This window comes from Marmota flaviventris, chromosome 1 (genome assembly GCF_047511675.1).
Source record: "Marmota flaviventris isolate mMarFla1 chromosome 1, mMarFla1.hap1, whole genome shotgun sequence".
Lineage (NCBI taxonomy): Eukaryota > Metazoa > Chordata > Mammalia > Rodentia > Sciuridae > Marmota > Marmota flaviventris.
In genome coordinates this window covers 28,409,784-28,422,669 of record NC_092498.1, presented here as the reverse complement: position 1 = coordinate 28,422,669, position 12,886 = coordinate 28,409,784, and the positions used below count along the sequence as shown (strand labels likewise).

Below are 12,886 nucleotides of genomic sequence, written 5' to 3'. Positions count from 1 at the left end.
TTGATCCACTTTGAGTTAACTTTTGTGCATGGCGAGAGGAGGGGATTCAGTTTCATTTTGTTGCATATGGATTTCCAGTTTTCCCAGCACCATTTGTTGAAGATGCTATCCTCCCTCCATTGCATGCTTTTAGCTCCTTTATCAAATATAAGATAGTTGTAGCTTTGTGGATTAGTCTCTGTGTCCTCTATTCTGTACCATTGGTCCACCCTCCTGTTTTGGTACCAGTACCATGCTGTTTTTGTTACTATTGCTCTGTAATATAGTTTTAAGTCTGGTATCGCTATACCGCCTGATTCGCACTTCCTGCTTAGAATTGCTTTTGCTATTCTGGGTCTTTTATTTTTCCATATGAATTTCATGATTGCTTTACCCATTTCTACAAGAAATGCTGTTGGGATTTTGATTGGCATTGCATTAAACCTATAGAGAACTTTTGGTAATATCGCCATTTTGATGATGTTAGTTCTGCCTATCCATGAACAGGGTATATTTTTCCATCTTCTAAGATCTTCTTCTACTTCTCTTTTTAGGGTTTTGTAGTTTTCATTGTATAAATCTTTCACCTCTTTTGTTAGGTTGATTCCCAAGTATTTTATTTTTTTTGAGGATATTGTGAATGGAGTGTTTTTCCTCATTTCCGTTTCAGAAGTTTTGTCGCTGATATACAGAAATGCCTTTGATTTATGCGTGTTGATTTTATATCCTGCCACTTTGCTGAATTCATTTATTAGTTCTAGTAGTTTTTTTGTAGACCCTTTTGGGTCTTCTAGGTATAGAATCATGTCACCTGCAAATAGTGATAATTTAAGTTCTTCCTTTCCTATTTTTATGCCTTTAATTTCTTTCGTCTGTCTGATTGCTCTGGCCAGTGTTTCGAGAACTATATTGAATAGAAGTGGTGATAGAGGGCATCCCTGTCTTGTTCCAGATTTTAGGGGGAATGCCTTCAATTTTTCTCCATTGAGAATGATGCTAGCCTGAGGCTTAGCATAGATAGCTTTTACAATGTCGAGGTAAGTTCCTGTTATCCCTAGTTTTTCTAATGTTTTGAACATAAAGGGATGCTGTACTTTGTCGAATGCTTTTTCTGCGTCTATTGAGATGATCATATGGTTCTTATTTTTAATTCTATTGATGTGGTGGATAACATTTATTGATTTCCGTATATTGAACCATCCTTGCATCCCAGGGATGAATCCTACTTGATCATGGTGCACAATTTTTTTGATGTGCCTTTGTATCCGATTTGCCAGAATTTTATTGAGGATTTTTGCATATAGGTTCATCAGAGATATTGGTCTGTAGTTTTCTTTCTGTGAGGTGTCTTTGTCTGGTTTCAGAATCAGGGTGATGTTGGCCTCATAGAATGAATTTGGCAGAGCTCCTTCTTTTTCTATTTCCTGAAATAACTTGAAAAGTATTGGTATTAATTCTTCCTTAAAGGTTTTGTAAAACTCCGCTGTATACCCATCCGGTCCTGGGCTTTTCTTGGTTGGAAGTCTTTTGATTGCTTCTTCTATTTCATCTATTGTTATTGGTCTGTTTAAGTTGTGAGTATCCTCCATTTGACCCTGCTATTGCCCTTCTTGGACTATTCCCTGAAGACCTTAAAAGAGCGTACTACAGGGATACTGCTACATCGATGTTCATAGCAGCACAATTCACAATTGCTAGACTGTGGAACCAACCCAGATGCCCTTCAATAGATGAATGGATAAAAAAAAATGTGGCATTTATACACCATGGAGTATTACGCAGCACTAAAAAATGACAAAATCATAGAATTTGCAGGGAAATGGATGGCACTAGAGCAGATTATGCTTAGTGAAGCTAGCCAATCCCTAAAAAACAAATACCAAATGTCTTCTTTGATATAATGAGAGCAACTAAGAACAGAGCAGGGAGGAAGAGCAGGAAGAAAAGATTAACATTAAACAGATACATGAGGTGGGATGGAAAGGGAGAGAAAAGGGAAATTGCATGGTAATGGAGGGAGACCCTCATTGTTATACAAAATTACATATAAGAGGTTGTGAGGGGAATGGGAAAATAAACAAGGAGAGAAATGAATTACAGTGGATGGGGTAGAGAGAGAAGATGGGAGGGGAGGGAGGGGGGGATAGTAGAGGATAGGAAAGGTAGCGGAATACAACAGTTACTAATAGGGCATTATGTAAAAATGTGGATGTGTAACCGATGTGATTCTGCAATCTGTATTTGGGGTAAAATTGGGAGTTCATAACCAACTTGAATCTAATGTATGAAATATGATATGTCAAGAGCTTTATAATGTTTTGAACAACCAATAAAAAAAATAAATTAAAAAAAAAGTAGTAGTGTGTTGGTAAGTTCCCTCTCAAAAACAAAAACAAGAAAGTGGAATGGATTTGTCACTTTCTCAGAGTTCCATGGTGCACACAATCCCACTGTGGCTGATTTCAGGTCAGTACTGGTGGTTCCACAGTGTGACGTCACTTAAAGAGGAGGTGGAAAGAGAAGTGTACAGTTGCCTCTTTTCAGAAAGATTTAATTTTTATACTCTCCTTCTTTTGCTCACAATCAGTCATCATTTCTTGTATTTTATTCTTTCTAAATAAATTTTACAACCCTTCCTTTTATTCCAGTTTAGTCTCCAATGCCCTACCTTAAATTCTGGATCTTCTTGTGCTATTAATAGACAAATAACATTACAAACATCAGGCGCGTTTCAGGCTTTGTCTCTCTTCTTTTGAACCCTACTTCCATCATACTAAAAAGATATAGAGAATAAACAGTGAATCCATGTATCACCCATTTAAAGAAAAGTGAAATTGCCTACATGGGAAAGTTCCCTTGTGTTCGTCCTTATTAGTCTCTAGCCATCTTGGATTTGGTTCAAATTATCCGTAGTTCCTTCTTTATACATTTACTGTGTATGTGTTAAAACATAGCCTTGCTTCACATTTACAATTTGTAAGAGGCGGCATGCTGTGTGTATTTTTCTGCAACTTACTTGTTTGTGAGATTAATCCATGGTGTTCATTAAATGCCATTATTCATTAAATGCCATTCTCTTGTTCAGAACTTTTGTGAGTCTCTATTTTCTGAAGAATAAAATTCATATTTCTTATTGCTAGTTAGATGCCTGCAATCTTTATCCTCATTTCAAATCTTATTTTCTCCTACTATTCTGATCCATTTGCTTACCATAATTGGACATAGGTTTTCTGACTTACTAACCATATCCTACAAAGATTTTTAGCTTTATGAGAATTTTCTTGTCATAATTGTTCATGAACTTCCAGCTTCTTTTGGTTTCCTGAATATGTTCTCTGTAACATCTTTCATCCTTTTCTCTTTCTAACCACATTTTTAACCATCTGAAGTTTATTATAATTTTAATTCCTGCATTATAACTTAATGCTGTACATTCTTCTGCTTCCTCTCACCATTTAGTTACACATTTTTAAGGAATTACATTTCATACTAATTTATAGTTCATTCCGTACACCATAATCCTTTGTACAAACTTGATTTTAAAAAATATTTATTGATTAAATTTGAATTTTGAATTATCAGGACAAGTCAAATAAATGATGGAGGGAATGTGTATGCAAACATGTATTTAAAATTTTTTTAATTTTTCTTTGGACATTTTATTTAATAATGAGAAGAAGTGATACAGTTATAATTTTCCAACAATTACTGAATGTTATGGTGGAGATTCCTGTTCTTTAAAAGCTATTTAATATCTTTTATTTGATTGTTCTGGTTAATTATTAAAACTTTTATAGACAATCTGCACAGTACTAAGCCAAATCAAATGGTGCTGGGCACAGGGCACATACCTGTAATCCCTGCAGCTCAGGGGACTGAGGCAGGAGGATCATGAGTTCTAAGTCAGCCTCAGCAACTCAGCGAGACCTGTCTCTAAAAAAATATATAAAAAAGGGCTGGGAATGCAGCTCAGTGGTTAAGTGCCCCTGGGTGCAATCCCTGGTACAGCTCCCTACCCCCCAACCAAAAAAAATCAAATCGTTACCTTCAGATATGTATAGCTCTTTGAATTGAAAATCTTCCTACATTAAGTAGATGTAAGCAAGAGAAAAATCCTTTATATAAAAATATTATCTGATATGACTCTATAAATTTGATCTATGCCAAGTATCACCCAACATTACTAATTATGGATGTATAGTTCCCATGAGTATATCCCTTCCATTTTTGCTGTCTGAAGTTCCTCTATATTGCTAAATATTGGAAACCATGGTTGAAATGAATACCATCAGTTTCTATTTAAGATATAAAAACTAAAATTTTAATAATGGTGGAATATAATAGATATACAACCTTGTAAAACAGAAGTTTGAGGGCAGAGATAGGGGAAAGACATATTTGCCTTCAGATGCATGAAGGGTTATATTATAATGGTAGAGGAATTAATGTCTATTTCGTACAGTTAAGAATACAGAATTGTGTGTGAAAGTTATGAGAAGTTGGATGTGTCAAAGATAAAGGGTAAGAGCAATTTATACACTTCAAGTATCCATATATAAAGAGCTTCCCTGTAAAGGAATGATTTTCTAACTCCCCAGTTATCGGGTAATGACTGAGCTCCCCACTGTGAGGGGTGGAGGAGGATGGGCTGGGCTGTGGCAGCTGTAGGCATCCTGGCAGGGCAGAGGTAGAACTAGACTTTGACTTCTAAGAGTCCTAAAAGTTGGACTTTTTACTTCAGTAGTAGAGAACTTTCTCAAGTTTTGACCAATTGAATGAAAAAGGAACTTGGAGATAGCTCTGTTTACATTTGATAACTGTGGCAGGATGTGTTGGATGGATTAGTAGGGAAGGTGATAAGAACTTAACGAGGCAGGCATTGAAGAAAAGGAATAATATATGAAAGAAACTTTTAAAATTAAGAATGAAGTCTGTGGGGCTAGGATGTGGCTCAAGCGGTAGCGCGCTCGCCTGGCATGCGTGCGGCCCGGGTTCGATCCTCAGCACCACATACAAAGATGTTGTGTCCGCCGATAACTAAAAAATAAATATTAAAATTCTCTCTCTCTCTCTCTCTCTCTCTTAAAAAAAAAAAAAAAAAAAAAAAAAAGAATGAAGTCTGTGTCTTATTAGGAAAAAAGCATGGCCAGAAACAGAATAGTTAGATAACTTATACTCAAGACAGCTTTATTTGGAGAATTTGGCATGAAATACTTAAAAAAATGAGTTTAGCCTAAATAATCATTATAAATTCCATTATAATGTATGAAACATTAACCACTGTGCTAGACAGAGGTATGGTTATAAATGGACACTGTCCTTGCGGGCTAGCAGGAAAGACTTTATAAAAACCATTCATTATTATCTTAGTTTTTCACTTTCATAAAGATCAAAGCAAAACAGTTTTAGAGAAATATAGAAAATAAAATTCTTATTTTTTTCTCCAATGATAACCATGTTGATATTAAAATGCTAGTATATTTTAACTCATATTCTTCTTTTTTCATTTTTATTGTTGTTTTATAAAATCTTGTTCCTGTTGGTCATATAATGTTTATTCACTTTTTTTAACTTAACATTATATAGTCAGCATTTTTCCGAGTCTAACTATTTTTTATTACTATGATTATTAATTCATTTCATGTTATTCTATTTTATCCACATATCACAGTTCAGCTAATTGCTCTCCTACTATTAAATATTTGGGTTATTTTTATGTTATATGCTACCACAAATATCTGTGTTTATATATCCTAGTGTACATAGCAAGTTATTTCTTAAGAAAAATTTTCTGAAAAGCTGAATTACTAGATCTAAGGGCATTTGTGCTCATTTTGAAGGTGTCTGACCAGGTTTCTTTTTTCTCTTTGCCCTTTATTACTTTTTATTCTGGCATGAATTTTTTAAAACAATTTGAAACTTGAAAAAAGTTGCAAGATGAATAACAAAGATCCTTTTGGTTCCTTGAATCATAAATTGCCAATCTGTGCCCTCTTACCCTCAGATACTAAGGGTACATTTCCTATGACAAGAACATCCTCCTACAACCTAGCCAGTAAAATCATCTGAGTCTTAGCCCTCATTCAAGAATGGCCTATATGTCAATAGTGTCTTTTATAGTAAAGGATTCAGAGTGAGGTATCACATTTATTTTTATGTCTTTTTAGCTTCCTTCAGTCTGCAGTAGTTCCTCAGTCTTTGACTTTTATGACCTGACACATTTATAAGTTATAGGTCAATTATTTTGTAGAGTTCTCTGTTGTTTGGATTCCAGCCCAGATTTAGTATTTAAGACTATGAAATATTTTTTTCTAACTCTCTCTTATTTAAATTATAGTTGCTGCTATATGTGTTTCCTTTGATTGCATATACAAGTAATGAACCATTACTATCTTGTCACCATTAGTGACTGAATGAAGAATTTAGAAATATACTGGTTGAATAAAAATTCTTGTAGGTTGAATAAAAATGTTGTACCTAAGAGGAATTTATTCTTTCATCTTGAAAGAATAATGTATAATTTTAACAGTGTTCAATTTTAAGACTAATGAACAAGCAAGGGAGACTCACATTGCATCCCAGTATTGATTTTCTTCTCTCCCACAGCTATTATCTTCCTAAAAAGTTCACCCAGTGTAACATTGAAGAGTATCATGACTTCCTGAACAGTGGGGGTGGCGCCTGCCTGTTCAACAAGCCTTCCAAGGTAATAATGTGAGCAGAGATGTTAATGATTAATCTTTCTACATGCTCATACACACCATTAGTTTAGCCCTTGGGTGTATAAAAGAGAGCTTTTCAATTTGGCCTAGATGTACGTATCTAGATATGCTAAAATGTCTGTCTATATTTTCAAAATCAACTTTAATATTGGGCATTTTGGCCTATTCTGATGATAACAGCAGAAATGAGTTCTTTTTTTTTTTTATGTTTTCTTTATCTTGCTTTGAGTTTTTATTCTAGTTAGTTTGTGTGTGTGTGTGTGTGTGTGTGTGTGTGTGTTGACAGTTGTGTGTACACTTCCATTTTATAGTCTGAACACCTTGATTAACTTTTTCTTTTTTGTGGTATGGGATTGAATCGAGGGGTACTCTACCACTGAGCCACATTCCCAGCCCTTTTTGCTTTTTCTCTTCAGTACTGGGGATTGAATCCAGGGCCTTGTGCATGCTAGGAAAACACTTTACCACCAAACAATATCCCCAAACTCTTTTTAAATTTTGAGACTGGTTTCCCTAAGTTGTTAAGGCTGGTCTTCAATTTGTGATTCTCCTGCCTCCGTCTTCTGAGTTGCTGGGATTACAGGCAGGTGCCCCTTTGCCTGGCAACTTTAGTTAACTTTTTAATGAATATTATGTTCCTAGCTAATAGTAATTAGTCATTATTTACCAATTGCCTATCACCATAGGATAAATTGTATTTGAAAGGTAATAAAATTGATAGAGAGTTAAAAAATAAAACTGACCTAAAACGTACTCCTGGATAGTCCAAAAGTTGCTTTAATATCTGAGGCAAATTATTATTGCTTTTCTCTGCAAAGCTATATACTAATAGTAGGAGCTATATTTTATATTGAATAGTTCAGTGGGTATATTAACTTTGTGATACTTTTCTTGTTGTTGATGAAGTAACTTGGAGGAAAAGATGATTAATAAAGGGCTTTTCAGATGATTAAATTTTATTTTCAGAAAACTTTTGGACAGCTGATTAATTTGATGAACAGTTAATATTTGCTGCCCCCAACCCGTGTAGGCAGCTGAACTTAAGGTCGTTCCTGTGAATTTCCAGGGACACCAAATAAACCATAGACACACACTTTACCTTTAAGCAAGCTTCAGGACAGCTTCTCCGCTCTCGGCTTCAGGCTCTCCAAATGGGAGAGCAAGAGAAAGTCACCAGAGGCTAGCCAGAGAGAGCGTGACACGGAAATGGGCTTTTATTGGGGAGAACCTTATTCTTAGAAAGTTCTATCCAAAAAAATTCAGAAGGAGCAGGGTTACAAAGGACAGGTGGGTGTAATTCCACCCAAGGGGCTATGGGGTGTCTTGCCTACCTCTTAAGAGGTGCCCTTAACTTCTGGGACTGGGGCAATGTCCAGGTCACTACAAGATGTAGTGACGGTCAAAGCATCTCCTCTCCAGGATGGAAGATGTGAATCATTCATAGCAGCTCCCCACAAATATTATTATTCCTGTTTAACACAGTAAAGTCTCTGAGATGTTAAGTAATTGTTCCAAGCTTTTATTTCATTTTATTTTGATCCTGGGGACTGAACCCAGGGCCTGATTTGTGCCAGGCATTATGTGCTACCACTGAGCTATTCTCCAGCCATGTGCCAATATGACAGATGTTCTGACTCCAAACCCCTTACTTCCTGACTGCAATGGAATTTCAGGGGTCAGTCAGTCTTAGTTTTAGTCAATGACTAGATCATCTTTTATTTTGGTGACTTTTACCAGATGCTACTTGGTATGTATGTTATATAAATATTTGTAAAGTATATACACATATTAAATATGAAATGGAAACAGGAGGAGACACTTCTAAAGTTATAAGTTATAAAAAACCATGCTTTCTAGTTTAGCTAAATAAATATATATTTGGGATGACTGGCAGGTATGCAGAGGTGTGGGTGTAGTGCTCAGGTCTCTCGAAGTCTTTGCTGTTGACTTTTCTATGTTTTAGTTCCCTTTTTTTGTTTTCCTTCCATAGCTGCTCGACCCTCCTGAGTGTGGCAATGGCTTCATTGAAACTGGAGAAGAGTGTGACTGTGGAACCCCTACAGTAAGTCTCTGGTGCTTTTGAAGATGGTTTGCAAGTGACTCAGGGTTGTTCCTGGTCCACACACATTGAGACTTAACAGAGCAAGTATTATGCCTAGAAATTGTGTAGTATTTGTGGATGAGAGATTATTGTGAGCTTTTATATTTATTTTAGGAAACATGCTGCTACTTTTTAGGAAATGATGTTGTTTTCTGATGTTTGGCAAATGTTTATGTTCCTTAGGAATGTGTCCTTGAAGGAGCAGAGTGTTGTAAGAAATGCACCTTGACTCAGGACTCTCAATGCAGTGATGGTCTCTGTTGTAAAAAGTGCAAGGTAATGAATGCTGCTTAATGACGAATGGACAGAAGGAAGGACACATGTGATTAATTGCTAAGGCTGGGTAAATCGCACCTAATAATCACACTATCTAACACATAGTTAATGACTAAATGCCAGATGCTTACAGGACCCTCATAGAATCTTGTGAGGTGTAGTTAACATCTTTCCCTTCTAATGGTAGTTTTCCCAAGGTCTGACACCAAGTAAGTCAGGGTTCTTGCTGAACATGCTCATCCCAAGGCTGTTTTCTCTACAACCTCCCTGAGGAGCAGGGACAGTAAATGAAACTAGGTGTTACTTATCTTTGAATATGCCTACATTTCTTTGGAAAGCCAAGTAGGCATTCAAGAGATCCTCCTTTTCTTCTCACTCAGATATATCTTTCCTCCTCCTCCTCCTCCTCCTTTTCCCACTCTTCCTCCCTCCTCCCTCCTCTTATTTTCTTCCGTCTCCACTCCTACTTCTTTTCCTCTTCCTCCTCTCCTTTATCTTCTTCCTTTTCCTGTTCTTCTTCCTCCTCCTTCTCATGTTTTTATGGGGAGCACTGAGGATTAAACCCAGTGGTGCTGTACCACTGAGCTATACCCTTTTTGTTTTTTATTTTGAGACAGGAATTCCCTAAGTTGCCTAGGCTGTCCTCTAACTCATGATCTGCCTGCCTTATCCTCCTGAATAGCTGGGATTATAGATGTGCATTACTGTGCCCAGCTATATCTCTTGCATTAGCTGTTGAGGGAGTGAAAGGAATACTTCAGGCATGATAATACCTTACGTAGTTTATTGTACATGGAAATTGAGAATGCATTTTTATACACTTTGTCTGAGTTCGTCTTCCCAATATCATCCTCATCCCTGTCTCTAAGTATTTAATTCTTTACATCAAGACCCACAATTTGGGGCTTACTTTTCCCAAAGAAATGAAATTATTTTTTCTTATCTCATATGATATCTGATATAATATTCTGTATTATGTCTGAGGTTTAATATCTGTCTCCAGTTTGTACATTTTTTGGAGCAGAGCCAAGCATTTACACCATTGTTGTTATAGGTTCTTAATAAATATTTGTTGAACAAATAAATAAATAGGCACAGCACTCTCTTTGTGATTATTTGCAGATTGAATATCTTTAATGAGTTAAAGGAAGGTGAGATATAAAGCTATCACAGTAAGTCTCCACTGTGTGCCAGAGATTGTGTTAAGTACTTTGAATTTATTATCACCCTACATCTGAATTTCTCTACTCTGGTATCATTGACATCCTTGGCTGGATAAATCTTTGTTGTAAGAGTGTGTCTTGTGCATTGCAGGATGTTTAGCAGCATCCTGAGGTTCTACCCATTAGATGTGAGAAGCAATCTTCCCAAGAATGACAACTAAGAATGTCTCCAGACATTGCCAAATATACCCTTGGGGACATAATCACCCCTGGTTGAGACCAGTGTCTTAGAGAATGCACACAAGCACACTTTGGGGATAGGCATTATTATTCTGATCTTTATAATCGAGCAATCCAAGTTCCAAGGAAGTTAAGTCACCTGCAGGGGCCCACTCAGCTCGTAAGGAAGGGATAAGCAATCACATCCAGATCTGCTGGCAGCCCTTCCATCCCACATCTGCTGGCAGCAGTTTCTGTTGTTCCCATGGCACTGCTGTGTCTTCTGGCAGCTTTTTAAGACAAGCACGGCACTGGCAGAGATCTCTGAAAGCAATCTCTAAAAAAGGAAGATTCAACCAAATGTGAAACAGACATTCTTTCATTTTGGCGACCACAATTGCTTGCTCTGTCAGCTCCTCCAACTGCTATAACAAGGGATCCTGAATCATTTATTTTAATCTTTGATTAAATAAATGTCTGCCCATCTGTTAAATACGTGTAATTGTATCTTTTTTCCCCCTTTGGCATACAGAATGAGGCTCTTTGTGATAGACTCATTACAAGGAACAAGTATAGAATAATAACCTACCTAAAATATAATGACACAATTAATTACTGTACTACAATATAGTATACCAGTCGAGTGAAATCATTCTTGCCACTTTCTCTACCCCAAAACTCCCTTCACCCTACCCTGGGGATCCAGAGGCAGGATAGTAAATGGAGGAGGGGGAAGAGAGGATCAAGATGAGAAGTTGTATATATCTTTTCTCTCTCTCTCTCTCTCTCTCTATATATATATATATATATACACACACACATACATACATATATATTATACATTATAATATATATGTGTGTGTGTGTATATTATAATGTATATAACTTATATAAAATAATGTATAAGCCGAGGGTTGGCAAACAGTTCCTATCAAGGACTATATAGTAAATAGGTTTTCATAAAGCATCACAATTACTCAGCTCTGCCTTTGAAAGCAGCCATTGAAAATGCAGAAATAATGTGTGTGGCTGTATTCCAGTAAGACTTATTTGTAAGGTTAGGTAGTCAGCCAATTTGGCCTTCAGGCCATAATTTGTGGACCTCTGCAGAAAGATAGGTCTTGCTTACTTGGTTATTATTTCCCTCCTCCCATTGTAAGCTCTAGTACAGCAGGAATTTTGGTTGATTTATTTACTGCTGTATCCCAGCACTTAGAGCAAATCTTCCTTTACTGTGCTTTTTTTTCTAAAGTTTCTTGGAAATTCTTGAATGTTTGTAGTCTCATCTAAACTGTACCACACATCTGCACATATTTCTGCTTTCTAATTGGCTTGCCCCAATTTTGAGAAAGAAGAGAATCAGACATGTAAAATTAAATTATTTTGCTCATTTCCTTATTTTTATGACCCATTTACCCCCACTAAAATGCAGGGTTTTTGTGAGCAGAGTTTTTGTGTTTTGTATTCCACTGAATCTCCAGCAACGATAACAGTGCCTGGCACATCTTAAGTGCTTAGTAAATCCTTGTTGAATTGAGCACAAATTTTGTTTGAGTCATCTAAAACTATCTTTTAAAATCCTGATTGGAGCTGGTTGGCTGCACATGATCTAGAAGCAGAGGAGACTCAAGTGCCAGGAGGGTTCTGAATGAGGGAAGAAAGTGTGGTTTGCACAGAAGTCAGGGAAGCCTGATAATAAGTTTGTTTGTACAAACAAAGAGCAAAGCACAGAAGAATCCAGCCCCAAATGTCAGTGTTTTAGAGAGGGAAAAGAGAGGCATTGGAGAGGAAAGGAGAAGTATAGCTTTATTTATTTCTGCTCAATTTTGTTACCATGAGTATTCCTGCACTTTGTAAATCCAATGGGGTTAAACATTTATTTGTTCAAATGCATACTTCCAAGAAGTATTTCCACTGATTGAAAAAAAAAAAAAACCCAAAACAAACAAACAAAAAAAACCAACCAACCAACCAACAAACCCTTGAACTCCAGATTCCGATCCATAGGCACCAATAATAGGAACATTAAGAACAAGTAAATAACCAAGATTTAAATCTTTGCATAATGAGGCACTGGAAAAGAAGGGAAGAGAAAGCTTGGGAGGATATGGCTTTGCCAGAAAACCTAACTTTTGTGATTCAGCCCCAAATGTAGCTTTTCCAATCTTGGCAGATAAGAGAGACCAAAAAATAAAAATAAAAAGTTATGTGATAAAGGTGTGAATAAGAAAGAAGGATAAAGCCTAAAAAGCTTAAAACCTCCTTGCAAGAAAGATTACAAGAGCTTGGACAAGCCAAGCATTCTTGTGGAGACATACCATCAAGCCTTGTCCAATTTTAGCATTTTAACAAGATATTATGAGACTTACGTGTGATGAATGTGGAAGTTACTTCATATACAAGAAACTGTTACTTAAAACTATTAA

General features: G+C 36.4%; 1 protein-coding gene across 7 annotated transcripts in view; it reads left to right on the top strand.

Annotated features, from left to right (window-relative positions):
• The window catches only part of Adam22 (ADAM metallopeptidase domain 22), a 229,243-nt gene that overhangs the window by 158,313 nt on the left and 58,044 nt on the right, over nt 1-12,886 (top strand). For all 7 annotated transcript variants that reach the window (XM_027956108.2, XM_071612104.1, XM_071612133.1 and 4 more), the window contains exons 15-17: nt 6,586-6,685; nt 8,692-8,763; nt 8,986-9,078. In XM_027956108.2, coding sequence (XP_027811909.2) covers nt 6,586-6,685; nt 8,692-8,763; nt 8,986-9,078 — 265 coding nt within the window. The remainder of the gene's footprint in view (nt 1-6,585; nt 6,686-8,691; nt 8,764-8,985; nt 9,079-12,886) is intronic.